Here is a 19239-nt window from a genome sequence, read left to right on the forward strand (position 1 = left end):
ATACTAGAAAATGCAACAATTAAAAGACAAAAATATTGGAAACTTGGATACATGTTTTACCTACAAAGCTTCAAAACTAAAGACCTGGATGCTTAGCCTCTTGTTTTTTGGCTTGTTTGTTTGTTTTTTCAGTGTATGTCAACTACATACCCAGGACATTCATGCCACTCTTGAATTGGAGGGACTTCTTGACAATGAACTGAGGTTCCTTGGTGATGTTAGCCATCAGCCCCTCAGCAGTGGCATTGACATCCTCCACAACCACCTCCACCTTTTTAGTGACTGTCTGGATCTGAACACAATCAGAAACAGCAAGTCATGAGGTTGCAGACCACCGTGTTGCCTGCGGCGTGTTTCTCCTGTGGCTTTTACGACTCATCCAAGCCAAATAGCTGCACAGGCATGACACAACATATTCTCATCTTTTAGTACCTGTTGGAAACAAGCCTGCACCAGGTTCTCTGGGAACAGGTTCCTGATCAGATCGAAGAAGGCGTCCAGGCTGGACACTTCGTCGTTCTTCTCGCCCTCGCCAAGATTCTCCTTCAGTTTGGGGTTTCCAGGGTGGATGACCAACACCAGGATGACTCCCAGGACAGCAGCAATAATGGTGGTGGTCATGTAGTAGACCATAGCTCGGGTGCCCAGCCGACCACTGGATTTGGCATCCAAACCGGCCAGACCTGCAGCCAAAAAAATAAGGACATGGTGTACTCTCCTAACTGCTTGGAGTTTTTCATTGAAGCACTGCCAAGCACAAACTGCCCAAGCAGAGAGATTAATATCAAGACATGATTCCAAATTGATAGCAAATCCATGACTAGAAGACACCAGAGTATATACATATACGCCAGTGAAAAATGGTGTCAGTGGTAGTCACGCAGCCGCACCTGTGATTAAACTGGAGATGATGAGAGGTAGGATCAGCATCTTCAGCATCCTCATCAGGATGTCTCCGGGAAAAGCGATCACCATGACGATATCAGGATGGATCGGGGAGGCAACGCGAAGCAGCATCCCGGACACGGCTCCGAGGATCACACCTAAGGTGCAAGGAGGACAGCTTGGGTTTATGGTGGAAAAAGAGAGAGGAGCTTGTTTCTGGAGGAAAGACCTAGACGTAGCCCCTGCTGTGTGATGACAAACAAAAGACCTTTGAATAAACGCCCTCTCTTCATTTATTTCATTCAACACTTTTTAAAGATTGGCTCCTTTGAAGATGCAATAAAAGAGAACAGTGAGTCGGGAGAAAGGAAAGGATTAAGTTCAGATCCTTAAAACAGTGAGGTAGAGGTTGAAAATCTGAAGACGCGTCAGTAATCTCTGCAAAGTGAGAGCGTTTATGGGGATTGTTTATCCCCATAAACATAGGGGTAAGCATTGCTTCTCGTGTTGTTATGTCACCCTTTCAGATGGTATATTTTACTACCTCGCTGAAATTCTTGCCTAGTTTTAAGGGCTAGTAGCCTGGAAAGAATGGCATTTAATATTTAAAAGCCTCCCTTAGGAACTACAGGAGACCTTTGACATATGGCTGTTCCAAATGGAAAGCTCTTTTCCTGCCCCACGGTGCGTCTTGCTCCAAATCCAAGATGACCCCTGCATGTGAGAACACCCCCAGCCGCAATCTGTCTGCGAGTCCAGGTGGTTGGCCGGTGTGTGTGTGTGTGTGTGTGTGTGCGTGTGCCTCCGACTCATGCCAGGCAAAACTCCTCCCTTGCTGCCGGCCCCCTCCATGCTACTGCCAGGGATCACGCGACCCAGACGGTCTTTAAGAACACACACACAGGAAAAAGGCCTGCGGCCTTTCTCCTAATGAAAGCTTCCCTCTGTGCTTCGGCGTACCCTTCAGGCTCCCAGCATCCTGTGCATTTTGACCGTCACTCCTTCTTTTATGCTGTGGTACTCGGTGTCCCGTGAATTCTCCTTGGCCCACTTGCAAATTTCTATTCGGGGTCTGCCATGTGACAGATGATCGACGATCATGCTGGCTCTGCAAAGAGTCCGGCCGAATTTGGGTTGGCATGAGACAAACACAGAGGCATGCATGCAGATCAATGGAACGTGTGCATGCCGTATTCCTTGACACGCGTCACATTCGACATTTGAAAATGTTTCACGCCTTCAAAGTGGCCGATCAACACAGATGTGATGCAGCTTTTTTTTTTCCTTCATTGCTGCTTTTGTCCTTTTTCCTCATTAGGCCCCCTTGTGTGGAGCCACGAGACCCTGCTATGATGACGACATTTCCCAAAGGCTGTTTGTCCAGCGCTGCGGAGAGCTTTCGAAAACCAACAGGTGGCGAAAGAGCCAGAGAAGGTCAAGACACCCAAACATCCCACAGTCTGGTTCCCTGAGTGAGCACAGATGGCTTCTCCTCCGCACATGACAAGCAAGTGGCCTAATTATGCTTTGAATTACCAGAACTTTGTGTTCAGTGGTGGGAAATGCAAGTTGCTGTTTTTTTTAGAGCACAACATTGTTACTGTTATAGGAAAGACAGGCAAGAGGTGACTTACCCAAGACAGTGAGGGTGAGCAGAAGGTTCTTGGACAACTTGGACCAGATTTTGGCACATTTGGACTGAGGCCTGGCCTCGATGGGCTCCAGGTGACTCTCATGCATCCTCACCTCAACTTGTTTAGGCATGCTGTTGGCACTGTGTCAGAGGGAGGAAAATGAGAGGGAGGAGAAAAAAACAACAGGTTTACAAAGTGTCATCTCAGTTCCTTTGTACATGGTGGTCATGCTGTGGCCACATCATCAAAGAGACAGCAAGAATTAGCCGTGAAAATGCAGTTCCAAAATTGGAGCCAGTGAAAATCGTGACAGTTTGGGAAAACAGCAATTAGCCACTCAAGCTCTTCAGTCAAGCTGTCACTCAACACAGTTCACGGTCACTATAGTATCCAGCAGATGGTAGACTTTGAGCTGCAACTTGTGAAAGTGTGGTGTTTCAGGGAAACATTTCTTATATGCTTCATCAAACAAGTTAATGAGAATGATCAGAAATTCATGTTTTACATCTTGAAATGTGACTTAATGGTAGAGGTCTCCATAGTTGTTGTTTTTTGTTTTGCTTTTTTAAATTAAATTGGCATATTAGCTGCACTACATTCATTTTTTTGACTACGAGAATCCCCAACTTGAACTATACAGGCTGGCTAAACCACTTCAATTACCGGGACTTAAAACATATCCAGTATTCATATAAAACTATTTATACATCACCATCTGACTATTACAGATGGACTTATGATGACGATCCCCATCTTTTTAATCATCGCAGACATCAAGTCATCCAGAGATATAACAAGAAAAAAATATTGAAATTAGTTTCAGGAATATAAATGAAATGTACTGTAAAGAATCCTGTATCTGTAAAGGATTCAGCATTGTTTTGCATCCAGGAAGCACGTGGGCCAAGGGGGTGATGAGGGGTTGCCAGGGTAAAATGAAGCACCCGTTAGCATGCTCTCACCATGTCTTTCTCTCTTAATTATGATTGTGCGAAACTAAAATTAGAGGCGCACTGAATCTCGACTACAATTGTGGGAAACGAGGGCTCAGTCACGCAGCCTAATTAATAGAGAGAAAAGCGATTCTCCATTATGAGCATCGCAGAGCAGCTTCCTGCCGACCTGTTGAGGCATGAAAGAGTTTGTTAGCGAGATGAGAGCCAGCTGTGTCTGTCACATGCCAGTTAAGCAGGTGGCCAAAGGCTCTGCTGGGAAAAAAGTGACGACGTGTGTGAAAGATCAGGAGCAACAAGGAGCTTCAGTCTGAGGCTTCAATTTAAAGTAATCCATCAAATTCCCTCTGCCTGGTTTGACATTTTTGATTTTAAATGTGTCCAGATCGGTACAGAAATGTCTCTGTTCAACCATTCACAACCAATAAGCCAATAAAAATGTCCATTGTGATGAATTACAAAGCAAGGGAAGGATGAAATAATCAGCCCATGACCTTTCACCTGCCCCCTGGGGTTTTGAGCTTAAAACTAACAATATGAAGCCTCACAGATTTTCCTTTTTGTATTTTGTTTTATGCAAAGCATCCCCCACAGTGTTTTATGAAGTGACAACACTCCAGAGATATTAATCATGTTGGCTGTCAAGTTTTCTCTTCAGAGCTGAACCCTGATTCAAGGCAAAACAGGGAGCTCTAATCAATAGGAGGCTGTTTGGTAGGTAATCACTAATAATTCCACTTGAACACACTCATTTCTGCACACCTCCCCCAGCGTCTGTGTATCGCTGTGTTCTGAGTTTTGCTATAAGAGTACCAACTGGTTGGCTTCCAGGCATCCAGATGGACCTGTCCTATCTCCTCTTATTAATTTCAAAGCTGAGTGTGAAATGCAAAGATACGCAAAACAACTGGCAATCAGCCATTGTGTTGAACTGCCCTCCCACAATATTCCATCTTCTCAATATAAGAAAAAAAATTAATAAGAACCCCCAAACTAAAGTGCATAGAAATGCACCTTACCATGTCAGCTCATTCCTTAGGCGTGATGAGTTCCACAAATTTAATTTTCACTCCTTTCTCTCACTTTAATTTATTTTTAGTACGGGCAGAAGTGAGAAAGAGACAGAGAGAGAGAGAGAGAGAGAGAGAGGAGGAGAGGAAGCAGACGAAAGACGTCAGCGGGGTCGGATATTTGCGCTTCAGAGACGGATGACAGAGTGGGCTTGTGCGAGCCAGATGATAGATGAAACTGAAAAATTATCGCCATGGAAAGTAATAAATATGGTGGCAACATGTATTTTTAGAGCTGCAGGAGGCTGAATATTTCATGCTATGTTGTGGATCTATTCTGCAAGATGGAAAACTGTCCCTATAGACTGATTGCCTATATGCCAGGTAATCACAGTATGAATTAAATCATTCTGCACCGCAGTATTAATCTAAGAAATTACACTTAAATTGACCATTGATTTTAATCTAAATCAAAATTAGTAAATTTAATTTAAAAAACAAACAAACACACAAACATACTCATAATTCAAGTAACTTGTGTGCGCCAACACACACGGACACAGTCAAGTGCAGTTTCTTCTGTGCACTCTCTAATGGGATCATCTTATGAACCCTTTAATCTTTGCCTAGGGGTCAATTAGATTCATTTGAATTACGGAACTGTAAAGCCATGAAGAAGTAATGAAGGTCTTAATAAAACACCACCTGGTTTCAACCCAACTTATAAAATTGACTTCCCCGAATGAGTGCAAGTTCAATCAGATCAAGTCATTTAGCTCATAATTTAAAACAAAGCCCCACCAATGGTACCATCTAATCAACATAACATAGCTAGAAACTAGTCAGAAATAAAATAAAGCACATTCCTGTATAATATTTACACAACTTACTTCATTTCTGCTGGAGTTGAGGTAAGTGCTATATACATTGACCGGAGTCAAATCTCTCGCCTTTGGTATCTCAGAGTGAACTCAGTAGACGGGTTAGTAGGAATCCGACCTCTCCATCCAAGGACATCAGTCAGCAGATAAAGTCCAGGTAGCACACTGGAGCAGGGCTGAGCGCTAGCAGCCCTCAGCTGTCCATCAGCTCCTCCAAAGCATCCAGAGAGTGGAGTGATGTCGACACAGACCAGGGTCCCAATCGCAGAGTCACAGACGCGGCAACCTGAATTGCCCCATCTTGATGCCTGCAGAGCCCCCTCGGCCCCCACCACCCCTGACTACACCACAAACAGTCACTATCACAATCAAACACGCAGGGCACGTGTCCGCGTCCGACCAAAACCTCCAAATAAACAAATAAGCAACCACAAAAAATAAAAGAGAGGAGGGGGTGGGGGAGGAGTTAATATCTGAGCTTAACTGTCAAATCCCTCAGAGACCCTCTATTCCCCTGCGGCTGTAATCCCTTCAGAGAGCACGCTCCCAGACTCATCCAACTACGTGGGACAGTGAAGCAAAGGCCAGGCAGCAGGAGATGATGCCCGCTAATGGCACGACAGACAGTAGTGCTTTGTAAGTAGCTCTTTGCTGAAAGGGGAGAAAAAAAACAACACTACAATAGAGGATCGACGAATGGAAGATTTAATATCCATAATGTTGCCGTTTGGGGGCTTTGAGGTCATTCTGATGGCCAGCGAATGAGAGGTTAACGTTTATGGCTCTTGGTGTCACGACATATGAAGTCACTGGTGGGCCACAGCGGACTAGTGGAGTATTAAAATCCAATTTCTGCACAGTGCTCTGGGACAAAAATGTACACAGTTTTATCATGGTTTGTTCATTCAGTGTAAAACTGTTCAACTTCACGGTATCTGCCTCAGTGCAACGCCACAGCGCCGAACACCAGCGGGCGAATGAACGACGCGATTCATGTGAGGATGAAGTCACGCTGATTCCCCCGCCCAGTATCCCAGCAGCATGGGACTTCACATCGTATTGAGCACTATCACATTATTCTAATTAGGGAAATGTGTTGGAAAGCTATTTCCTCTTCAAACAAATGACCAAGTGCCACAACAAAAGCCAGAGGAACCCCATCTCTGCCGGCAAAGGTTGTGTCATGAGAAATCACTCATCCTAAATCCCTTGACATGTCATCCGCATTCAAAGGCCCTCGTTGGGAAACGGGGATGGCGTTCTCGGGATGGGAGCGAGAACGAGCGGGGCCAGGGAGGAAGGGGTTACGGCGGGGTGGGTGGGTGGGAGGGGTGGGGGGCTAGTGTGAGGGACACTCTGGGAGAAAGGGGTCCTGGGGTCACACCAGCACCTCTCAGCCAAAAGAGGGGGCCTGTGAAGGGAAGGCCGAGGCGGCCGTCCCTGCTCTTGGCTGCTACCATGTGAAGCTCTCTTGCTTCCTCTCTCTTCCTTCACAGGGGCTTTGTTTCACATGCAAACAGTGGCAGTGGCCCCAACTTGCCTGGCCAAGCGCTGCATCCAAACTGGCAGGGACCGAGGAGAGGAGGAGGAGGGGTGGCTCCAACGGGATGGGGTATTAGGGTATGGCTTGGGGAGGAGGGAGTGGGCATGTCCCCCAAAATGCCAGTTTCTTTCAGGCCACTGATGTCACGCCTGTGCCCACCGTGGGAGAGCAGCGGAGGGACCAAGGCGCCCCTTTCTCTCCCCCCGCACCACCTCCCCTCCACAGTCTCTCTTTTTTCAGGATGAATGAATCTTTCAGAAGCCGCGGCCCATTGTGGGGGCATAATCGACGGCGATTATCCCAATTTTATGCTGCCTTCCCAGTGCGAGGAGGTTCCCTGAGTGCTGGTATTGAGGGCCGCGGCGATGCAGCAGCGACCACGAGGGGTTGTCTTAGCAACACTCTGTGGTCCTGAGAGAAAGGGATGAAGGGGAAGGAGGAAGCTTGCAGCCACACACGCAGCATACAAACACACAGCCTCCACTCATTGCCCTTACAAAGGCGGGGTGTGACTTGAAATATTAGCAGAGAAAGGGTGGGTTACGTCTTTACTTAACTTTTATCTCATTGAGGAGGACCAAATAAAAGTTTGCAGGACTTTTTAAACCCAGCTGAGCCAATAAGCACCTTTATTGGATCGCACCATACTACCATCCATTCAATGAATTTTTAACAACGCTGCAACAGTGGCTGGTGTCTTTGATATACAATACCATATGGTAATGCAGATAAAGATGTAAATAAGAATGCAGGTTTCCCACTGGGCTCCGGAGGGGCACCGTGCTCGTTCTCATGACTGGATCATCACAGTAAAGTGTGAGGTAAAGACCACTGGAGCTGGGCCAAGCTCCGGATATATCAGTCCCCTTCTGGGCCTCACATCCACTTGCCATGCAGTGGGAAGAAATGGACTCATACATACTGGCTGCCTTGGAGCTGTAAAAAAAAAAAAAGAGAGAGAGAGACCCTAGACCCCCAAAACGAAACTCTCAACAAACACTTGAGGTTGTGCCTTGCATAGAAAGAAGGAAATAAATTCCAGCGTTTGAGAAAGGGGAGCTCTGCCACTTTACAGGTCCACATTATGCAACCCTTAATAGTTGCTGCATTGATTGCATTCACTGACACAATACCAGTGATAGGCTGACGTATGTGCGGAAATGGAACTCGCTCCTTGACAGCCAAATAGAAAAGCACAGACGATCTGACAGAAGCAACAAATATACTACATTGCACTTAAATGTTCTTACTTCACACCATCCCAGATAGCAAACATCAGGAGACTTTTTGTCTTTTCCTAACTTACAGAACTGAAGAGGGAAACAAGACCGAGAGGACTGAGAACATCTTCTAATAATGAACATTTACTGATATTTTTTTAGTTAGATAGTTTTCTTTAGATGCACTTTAAGATACTGGTCAATTATTAATGACTGTATAATGACTGTATAAACATGCACAATCAAAAAAAGTAACAAAGTCAAGGAACCAAATGGAATGAAACACATTTCTTGCAAACATTCAGCATCAACAGCTGTTCTTCTCCAGTAGCTGCAGGACAGTTACTTACTACTACTGAAAGCCACTGTAGGGATGAATGCTGTTTGAACAGTGAGAACAATATTCCTACAACAATACCAGACTTTTCCCAATGCTGTCTTTATTTAGTTATTGTGTCACCATGTACTGCTAATCTATATGATCTTACACAACAGGCCTGGGTCTTCAATTGCAAAGAGGCATAATGTGTAACAAGGACTCACTGGGTCTTTAATCACTTTTAGTTGGTTCTCCCTGAAAGTATAAAAATGCCTTAAAAAAGCTTCTGATAAATGCACTGCCAGGTAACAATTCAATTTATTTTCTTATTTTATTTTTTGGGCCGGGGAGGTTCATTATTAAGTTGTCTGGTGCAAATAATTTCACTCCCAAGAGGCCCTTCTCCGTTGCTGTCTCGGCTTCTGAGAGAAACAAAAACAATACTGAACCCTCGTTAGACCCTCATGATGGAAATTTCCCCACTGTGGGACTAATAAAGGAAATCTTATCTTATGATGTTCACCCACGTGATAAAGTCCAGGGAGACAAGAAGCTTCAGCATTTAAACAAACCATCTAGGTTGTTGCTTAAACTGGACACACAACGAGAAGTCAAAGACCAAACCAGCGCTGAATCTTCATGGTTTGGAAATATGTTTTACTGCTACCAATTAGTGGATTTTGTTGAAGTGCTGAGATCGTGGACGAGGAAATCGTCTTTGGTTTTGGTTACTGACCATGAAGTGCAGCGGTGTATAAAATGCGAGGTGACGCATATAACAGCTCTGACAGTATAACCCGTGCCCCTATGCTTTCCTCATATTTTACATTCCATTGGGTGAACCATACTGTATGTGCCTGTCTCTCGGCATTCTCTCTGGTCCCCCTTTGTTTGCACAACTCTTTGTGTCCATAATGAGGCAGTCATTAGAGAGAGCCTCTGGGAATCCAGCGGCTAGCACTGCAGTCTGCATTGGTCTCAGAGACGCAACCAATCCTCCTGTAATAACGTGCTAACAATTTATTACGCTGTGAACACGCTGTCGTACCAATAAAAACTGGGTGATTCCCAATCACTTGGATAATATCTGGGAGGAGACTCAGAGAAACAGGATCTTATCCAACCAAACCTCACATCACTATTAAACTACAGTGGAGCCTCGACATCGTTGGATATTTATGTCTTTAAGCATCTGTATCACGGTTAGTCTCACAAATACCCAATATGACCAGTGATAAGGATCTGGCAATTCTGTCATAAACATTCCTCACTAATAAAATACAGAGCTACCTCTTCCTTCCTAAGAGTTAACCTTACGAAAGTAACAATGTGACACAATCATATTTAGTCTGTCTTTCTCATAATCTTCATTGCCTTTCAACTTAGAAATATTTATCACACTCAATGCAGAAAATAAACAGAATGGCTGTACTGACACGTATTTGGAATTAACAGGAGGGGTTTTCTATTCTGAGATACATATAGGACTGCTTATGTCTTGACGTGTTTACGTGTGCTAGACTTCACCTCCCCCTAACAGAGATGAAACGCCTCTGGCTGAACAGAAATGTAAAATTACATCAAAGTCAGGTCTAGTCAAGTCTTAAATTCTTCAGAACAATGCATTTGGAGGTTTGGTTCTTTCAACTTGTCGAGTATTGGAGACAGCAACTGTAACAACTGAGTATTTTTCTGTATTTAATATATTTTCTTTGTTGGATAAAATGTACCATCACTCTTGTTCCTCTTAACAGGAACATCACAGTAATGCAGTGATGTTGCTTTTTCTTTTTAAAGGCTGAACCAAAAGGATTTCTCCTCCTGCCTGTCCAGTGTTCCCTTATCCCCCAGCCAACATATACTGCTTAAAGCCGATAAAAAAAAAACACAGATAAAAGGTCAACTCCGAGATAAAAGATAATCCATATCCATGCGGAATTTCTGTGCTGTACTTCTTCAGAATCCTTTCTCTTAGATGAGGGGGTCACACGCTGCTTTTCCCTTTTCTTTGTCAGACAGTCGTCTCACATGTATTTCCTCCTATAGCTGCCGTTGTATTCAGCGCGTGAAGAGATGCTACACTTATTAGCCAAGGCGCATCTGTTTAACAGGCCTGGCTATATAGCGGAAAGCAGCTCTTTTTTATTTATTTATTTTTTTGCTTTTTTTGATGGCTGCAGTCCGATTCCCACTGGAGCTCATTAAATCCGCCAGTAAGACAGAACCGCCCAGCCCGCTCTCCCCCACCACCACTACAACCTCCGCCATGGTATACCCGTTAGTAGGAGGGTGAGGGGGTGACATAGACAGCGAGAGAGAGGGAGAGAGAGAGAGAGGGAAAGCGAGGTGTACAGACAGGGGGAACGGTGGCAAGGATGCATGAATACTATATAAAGGTGGATGTGTAGCAATGCGTTGGGGGTGGGGAGAGGAGGTGAAAAAAGCAGGGTGTGGCTGACGGAGGTAAGGGGGAGGACAAAGGAGAGTAATCGCACACAGATGGAGAGATCAGCGCAGGAGGAGAGAGAGAGAGAGAGAGAGAGAGAGAGAGAGAGAAACACTGCGGACGCGTCGCACTGAGGCCATTCGAAGATGGCGCCACACACACGCAAAGAGCTTGCGCTCTATGAGGCAGTGTGTGTGTGTGTGTGCGTGTGGATAGAGGGGAAACACTGACATCTGTGTTGGGCAGCTGGCCCTGGGAAATGAGATTAGTGCACAAATCATGTTTCATACATGGCTAGACTCACCTGCCACACTTTCACATTTAAATACACGTTGGTGATACGTGCGCTTACAGTCATTAACCAACCAACCCCCTCCCTTCTTTTTTTGAGGACGAGCAAGCGAAAGCTCTCTCTCTCTCTCACTCTCTCTCTCTCTTTCACACACACACACACACACACACACACAAGGACATAAATATTGCACTTCCGTTGGTGGTCATCAATCTCAGTCGGTCCTGTCTCGTGGTGCTGGAGGCTGGAGGTGATGTGGGCGGGTGGGGGCGGGGTGGGGTGGGGGGGTGAGGTTAGAGTCTCACTCAGGATTTGCCAATAAGAGGACTAAGGAGGATGGATGTTCTCTCACTAATTAAACACTGAGGTCTGCAGGGACGGACTTGCAGCCTGCAGCAGCGGCCGTGGCCCTGCTCTCCTCACACCACCCCGCAATGCTGACAGACAGGGCATTCCTGAACACACACACATGCAAACCCGCACTCTGTCCGCACTCTCAGCACATTATTCACCGACTGCTCAAGGCTTACAATCGATGATAACCACATTACCGTCATATTACAACCCGCTCTGAAATAGTGCAAGTGAGCGCTTATTTTGGCTCGTTTTCAGCAGACGTGGGAACTCTAAAGTGAGCAATTACATCACATGGGGATTCCAGTGGCATTTTCCGGCTTCCGACTCACAAGCCGTAACCTGCCTGGAGAAATGTTGCAAAGCTCCCCGTTTTTTCAACACCTCTTGTCTATGTATATCTTTTCTCACACAAAGGAAATCCTGACACAACTGGTTACTGGCACACCGCAGGGAAGCATATCAGGAGAGCAAGAAGTGTGACAGACCTGTCGTTCCTACACACTTTGTCTTTTTTTTTCTATTCTCCTGCTCCTCAGTGTCACATTGCTTTATGCCGTGGCTGGAGTCAATAGGTTTTTCGAGCTGTTCTTCTGTCAATCTAGTTCTCATTTTCAGAGAAACAGCCACTGGGAGTTTCATTAAATTAACATTTTATTGTCTCAAGGTTAGAATCTGAAGAATTCTAAACTTTAGTCGTGTGCAAATGTCTGAAGAGTTTAAACAGCATATGTGTTGTATTCGTGGAGGAGAAGAGAAGAAGAATCAGCTTCAGAAACCCTATATTGCAATAACAGAGCAATGTTCTTCAATATCAAGTAGGAACAAGTCAGGAGTTGTGAGGATATTTTACATTTTCTCAACTACTTATATTACTTGGATATCCCTCGCGTTAGTCTGGTTGAACGTGCACAGACCAGTTCTTAGCATGATACATCTTAAGCAGTAACTGAAACAGAGCCAGTCCCATATCTACCATGATTACTTGCAGACTGGGAGGGATGTGCATGAATTGTATTTCTTTTTTTTTTCTGTTTTAGAGAAATACACAAAGAGAAGCCAAAGTGATGAATTTGCAGGACTGTTTATAGATTTTCCTTGAACACACTCAATTATACATACACTAAACGTCTGCGCTGCAGGTTGTACAGAGCTGCTTTCCTTTCAGAACCATATTGACGGCACTGTTCTTTCAGAACCACGTCTATACACACCAGCCGTGGGTTGCTTTTCCTATAAGTGACAGTATGAATAATTAGTGGCTATTTCTCCTTGTTGTTCCCTGTGAAAAGACAGGGAGGAACCATGCTGCGACCGCTCTGCACACTGTTCTCTGCATGATTAATCGCCTCATGTGTTGTCAAACTATGTAAACATTTCCTCTGTCACATGCAACGCTGGAATGCCTCATGAGCGAATGCGCTTGCCTTCCCCCCCCCCCCCCCACCCCCCCCCCCCCCCCCCCCCCAACACCCACTTCCTCCGCTGCTTCTTAATCAGCTCGTCTATAGTCGCAGCCAGTCGTTATAACAACCTCTGGGTGAATACATTTTCGGCGTGTTTCCACTGTTTGATCCCAGCCGCCGCCAAATCCCAGCAGAACGCTCATCTTAGCTCGCTCTGATGATGGTAAACCCCCTTCAGTCGAGATTTAAGGCGTACGACACAAATTCCCCGAAATCCTGCCTCGCCGTAATCCTCGCACAATGAGAGCGCCCAGGATTCCCCGTGATGTCAGGATCGATCCGTATCCAGCAAGATTTTGTGTGCAAAGGGAAAAAAAAAGGCTAAATTAATTTGGCCTGAAACTTGGATTTCCTCCACGTTGCGATTCAGTGTGCCAGCTTAACATTTATATCCTCCCAAAAAACCATTACAGAGCCAATCAAACTGTAAGAGACACTTTTGAGGTGTAAATGATAGATAGATAGATAGATAGATAGATAGATAGATAGATAGATAGAGCTCCTAATTAACCAGTGGATGATGTGCTGAGCCAAAAGCCTCTAACAAAACCCTCTCTGTGCTCATCAGCCATTGAGGCGAGCCGCTCTTGGAACACGCTACCCCTCCTAGAATAATGGGGCACTTTACAGGCCTCCAAGTTAGTTCAGAGACTCTAGAGCTGGGAAACCGCTAGCACAGGGTTCAAGGGGAGGAGGGGCAACATAATTGTTTCCCCTGCTTTCTCTCAGTTTTTTTTTTTTTGTTTTTGTAATCCCCCTCCCTTCCCTCTCCTCTCCTTTTATTCCTGAAAAGGGAGGCTGACAAACATGCAATGAAGGGGGACTGTTGTGTGTTCTGGTGAGGTAAACAAACTCTGAACTGTAGCCACGATCAGCTGGACACGTCATGATGTGATAGGCCAGTCGGTGGGGAGAAAGCGCTTGTGCCGGGTCTCGATTGGTCCGAGGTGTGCGAAGCAGGAAGGGCGAGGAGCGCCTTTTTTGCTGGAGAGGAGGTTCAGGAAGCCATAGAGTGTGGAGGGTGAGAGGAAAAGGGGCTCGTTTCCGGAAGAGGTGGGAGGTAGACGTGGGTGCTGAGGTTACTCCTCCGAGCGCAGCCATTGTGTTGCTGCCGAGGTTCTCATGCATGCGCCCGCTTTGGCTCCCGAAAATGTCCGCGAGGTGATGGAGCTCCCCACGATTAAGCGGACAAGTGGCAGCTCCGCTCAGCGCTCCCACAGCTCGGGCTGTTTACATACTCAAGAGGAACATTAATGCCGCCCGATCCCCCCCCGGGCTGAACAAAGGAGCACACAAACCTGCCTCAGAGGCCCATTACGCACTTAATTGAGGATTTGTGGAATAGTAAAAAGGGGGCAAAGGAAGAGGAAGGTGGGTGGGATGAGGAGGGGTAGAGCCTGAAGTAGACAATGAGACCAGTTTTACCTCAGTTTCTACTTTTTCTAAAGGTATTTTTTTCTTCTGGTTTAACGTGAGCCAAGAAAACTAAGACAAAAAAAAAGGTTTTGGACTCAGTTTCTGCTGTAGAAGCATTTCAGAAGTAGTAAGGCCAAAGCAGAGCAGGGATAAAATATATTCTTGACATGGCAAAACCAATGTGATCCATCCGGTAGTGCCTTGTGGTTTAGAAAGGGAAACAGGCACTGACTCCATATCATAATAATTTACATGTAACTAAGGCTGAGACTAATGGCGTAAAGATCAAATGATATCCAGCTCCATCTTCATCACCATATGGAATCTGGAGGCCTCGTCAAATCCTCTGTCTCCTATTAATCTCCCTCGTTATTATTACCCACCGCTGATCCTCCCATTATCATCATTATGAAGCTGCCATAAAAGCTTTAGACAGTGAAAGATGTGAGGATAAAAGTGGAGCTGACTCCATCAGCAGCTCCTGTAACAAAAAAAAAAGAGAAGAAAATCCAACAAAAAGCACTTTTAAGTACGACACCCGTTTCACTCTGTCCGCTCTCCCTTTAGTTTGAGTGAAATACCGGACAGGCGCTGATTCCTCCAGAGTTATTAGACTCCGGTGGCATGAACACACACAACATCTGATTGCCCGCTGTGAGTCTGTCAGAGTGCATCCTACGACAATGGAGTCTTCTTGTTGCTTTGAACCAATCACTTCATCTCCTTTAATGATGATTCTTTTGTCGCTGCACAATGCGTGGATTGTTCTCGTTGGCATGGTCCTCGGTGCCAAGAATGGGAGGGAGGGGGACAAAAAACAACAAAACAACATGAGACCCCCAGTGTCCACCCTCTCTTCCCGTTACCAATCACACTCGCAGCCATTTTGTGACTCCCCCTGCTGACCTGAATTCCGATGGAGCAGGTACCGATGGACCGTGGGTGGTTTGGAGCGGTTGGGATGAGGCCTTCGCTGCCTCGCTCCCCACCGGGGCCCCACATCCAGTATGTAAATGTTCAACTACGAGACTTCAGGGAATGGAACTGTTTCTTAATCTTCAAAGTGTGAACCGCAGATGAGTCTCCCTGCCTTTATTGTACGTGACCTCTTATCTTATTTGCAGACTCAAAGGGGGATCCTTGCATGTGTGAACTTCCCATGACACCTGACCCCTGTCTCACGCACTAAAGATTAAAACTGAATATCTACTGCCAGTCTTTATCTGATGCGCTGTAATTTGTTGGACAAATTACAGCTGCTGAAGTTTTGGACAGTTTAACAAAGTGAGGCTGTTATGTAACTGCAACCCAAACAGAATTTTGTGTAATTCCCTTTTAGTCCTCGTTGTTGTTGTTGCGTTGATTCTACAGAGAATAGTCTTTCATATTGTGCTGATTTAGCTGTTTAATAGGAGCACTTGCTTCAACAATGCTGGTCACAGTTGTCCAATAAATCTGCATATGAAGGCGTTGTGTTCCTATTTTTTGCTTCTTGGCGGCGATCAGACCTTGTGTTATGAAAACAAATCATGCAGCTTGATAGATTGCAGATGCGATTCTAGATGAATAAACAGGGCAAACCAAGTAATCTGACGTTGCCTAAAAAACTGTGTGGGGATTCATTGTCCATTATATGCGCAATTTAATGATGGGCTGCTGCCTTGCAGCGACTGAACGCCTGAACCGTGGCCCTCCGAGAACCATCGTTTTGCCACCCGGCAGCGCACTGGCGAACGGATGCCTCCGTTTCTGTTCCTGTGCAGTCATACAGAAGTGAAGCGAGCCAAGCTCTTTGTTTGGTCAACCCATGGGAAAGTCCTCGCTCTGTTTTCTTCTCTGAGAACCGAAACACTGATTCTATAGGCAGGAGTGCGAGCACGGGGGGAGGAGAGACGAGGGGGGCACGGATCCCACATATCAGGGAGATTCACGGGCAGGAGCGCCTGCAATGACAAGCCCAGGCAGCGGAAAGCGTGCAAAGGAAAAACGAAAGTGGGTGACAGTGAGGTAATTAGGAAGGAGTTAAATGAAAGGAGCAGTTTCAGGAAAGAGAGACAGAGGGCCGAGCACTGATGGAACAGAGGGGACGGAGATAGATGAGCTCCGGGGTGGCAAACGGTGAAAAGAGGAGCTGCATGGCACTTTGGCAGCTTCGGTGTATTCCCAGGAGGATTACTGCAGAACTCTAGAAGGCAGTCAGTCAAGACGCGCTCACTAAATGTGAACACGCACGTTCGCCTCCGTCTCCCCAGCTGTATTTTGGTTCTCTCTTCCACCTGTTTCTGTCTGCCGAGCGTCTCCGCTCATCCGCTTCCTCTGTTCTCCACTTTTCATTGCTCAGCTTTTCCCAGTGGCACAGAGAGACAGGTGCACATGGGCCGTGGTTACTTTGCTTTTGCGTGATTTTTTTTTTTTTTTTTACCTTAAACTGGCAACAGGACATGAGGAGCATTGCAACGGAGAAACACGCCAAACTTCCATCTCCATTCCATTTCCATTTATCCCTAAAAACCAAAGATCCTCCGTCTTTATCTTTCTCCTTTCGTCACAGCCACATATAAAGCGACACTCCCACTCCCTCTAACACTTCTTGCAGTGCAAAGTCTGTCGGTCTGTCGGCCACAAGCTGAAGTGATTTCACTGTGTGTGTGTGATGTGTGTGTGTGTGTGTGTGTGTGTGTGTGTGTGTGTGTGTGTGTGTGTGTGTGTGTGTGTGTGTGTGTGTAAGTGCGTTTGTTTTCTCTAGGCGATAGATTACACTGTGGTGTATTTTTGGAGCATTGTGCGAAAATGTATGCTTGGTGCATATGTGCCAGTTGATTCATTTGTCAATAAGAACATGCAGCGATAGCATTTGATTGCACCCTATGTATATGAACATGACGCAGAACTCAATTAATCAGCTCAGCCCGAAAGTGTCGGCACTGTTTTCTTGTGATCAGTTGGTTCCTGCCTACTGGTGATGGCTCATTTGCCATCTGCTCAACCGCTCCCCGCCGTCTATGAACGTTCAAATTCAACTCCCCATGCAGAATCCTCAAACACAGGGGCTCAGATTAATCTATTCACCAAAACTGTTGCGCTCGATGGGTAAAAATTTAATTTTCCTCATGGAAAATCAATAAAGAAGCTATCATGTGGTCAGGATATTGATTTTGTTTCCTATTTGACCAGGATACTGTTACTTCCTCTTCCTTTCCAGATTATCTCCCCCTGACTTGAATACCCCCATGTCTTCCCTCCCCCTCTGTGCGTGTGTGCGCGCTTGTGTGTGTGTGTGTGTGTGTGTGTCCGCACACTTCACAGTAGAACGGCCCTTATCAGACGCGAGGACACGCTCACAAAACACAAATGCTCATGTCAACAGCGATGCTGCCCTGAATACCCTGAGCGACGTCTACCCTAATTAAAGTAATGTCTTCACAGATGGTTATCACAACCGACTAGAAATATTATTTGGATGCGCTTCTCTTCCAGCGGGAGATTGGCGACGCTTCGGGGTTTTTGTCGGAGCGGTTGACTGCATTTGTAAGTGTACGCGGATGCGCGTGTGTGCATGTTGCTCAGGGGCTCGACGTTGGACTCGCAATAATTAACCTTAAATAACATCTCATTTGAATATATTATTTAATATATTGTTATTGAGTCTGTATACTCATCCAACAAAGCTAGAGAGTTATTAATTAAGCTAAAATAATTTAGACTTTTACCCATTAGTGGACATATGAGGCATTTCCTGAAGAGACAGACTGACTCGTCTCTAAAAGGGAATTCCAATCACACTGACTTATGAGCACGTCATCATTTGAGCATATTTATGTTGTTTTTTTAAATGATAAATATATTGACAATAAACCACAAAGGTCTGCGCATTACCATTTTCCTCATAGACAAACTAAGAATTTGAATATGCTGCACAGAAACTGCACCAGCCTGTGTACACTTGCAAATACATGTGGTGTGCGACCAAATGCTTTCGATTCTGATGTGGACTAGTGGATTGTTTTGGTTGCACACTTCCCTCTTCCACTGCAAACACATCCAACAAAGCACAAGGTTCCCGGCCATGATTTTTTTTTTTTTTTTTTTTTTTTTTACATTAAATGACTCATACTGCCTTGTAGCATGTGTCACCCTGCCTTGACGTTTCTTTGTGCTCATTCGTGTAATGCGGCGAGTGGCCCAGTACGGCGGTGTGTTGAAGCTGCCTCTGGGCGGGAGGACAAAACGCATTAGCTGCATGGACACTTCACCCAGCATCTTCACCAGAGGCAAAGGCCTCCCCTCCGCATCCCCAAGTCTGCGTGGCGCCGCCGCCTCTGCCTCCTGTCGCCAAGGACCACCAGTGGAAGACTAGCCGGACATCCTCCAGGACACGCTCCACCTGGTGTCCAGGTTGCATGGATCAACATGCTGCCTGAGGGGGATGTAACTCCCCCCACCCCATCAGAACCAACCTCTGTTTTCCAATCACAAGCCAGTGCGCTGACGCTGAAGGCGATCAACGGAGGGTGGCGGGGGAGCTGGTTTCCATGGCGACATTGATGGCGCTGTATGGGAGGGGTGAGCGGGGGGGGGGGGGGGGGGGGGAGCGCGTGCGTTCTAATTTGAAGGGATTGGAGGTGGGGGGAAAACGGGGGAGACTGCGATGATTGGCTCAAAAAGTGGGTGGCGATAGTTGAAGGAAGCACAGCTTTCCCTTTTCCGGACAGTGTCCCATCTGTGCACGGACAAAATGCTTTTGACATATCAGAGTTCCAGTACTGGGTGTGAACACAACACTCGGACTGGTGGATCAATAGGAACTATCTTCTAGTAAA

At 45.9% G+C, this 19239-nt stretch overlaps 1 protein-coding gene across 3 annotated transcripts in view; it reads right to left on the reverse strand.

Annotated features, from left to right (window-relative positions):
• LOC142904252 (excitatory amino acid transporter 2-like) overlaps window positions 1-19239 on the reverse strand; it is a 28805-nt gene that overhangs the window by 8357 nt on the left and 1209 nt on the right. The window contains exons 1-5 of one of the 3 annotated variants that reach the window (XM_076050223.1): window positions 5373-5629; window positions 2520-2659; window positions 891-1043; window positions 433-683; window positions 151-292 (exon numbers count right to left, since the gene is read on the reverse strand). In XM_076050223.1, the coding sequence (XP_075906338.1) occupies window positions 151-292; window positions 433-683; window positions 891-1043; window positions 2520-2659; window positions 5373-5410 (724 nt within the window). In that variant the 5' untranslated portion in view covers window positions 5411-5629. Of the gene's footprint in view, window positions 1-150; window positions 293-432; window positions 684-890; window positions 1044-2519; window positions 2660-5372; window positions 5630-19239 lie in introns of those variants that run through there. The other 2 variants (XM_076050225.1, XM_076050224.1) reach the window with 2 other exon arrangements.

This window comes from Nelusetta ayraudi, unplaced genomic scaffold (genome assembly GCF_046127955.1).
Source record: "Nelusetta ayraudi isolate G7.1 ecotype Tasmania unplaced genomic scaffold, CSIRO-AGI_Nayr_v1 ptg000125l, whole genome shotgun sequence".
Lineage (NCBI taxonomy): Eukaryota > Metazoa > Chordata > Actinopteri > Tetraodontiformes > Monacanthidae > Nelusetta > Nelusetta ayraudi.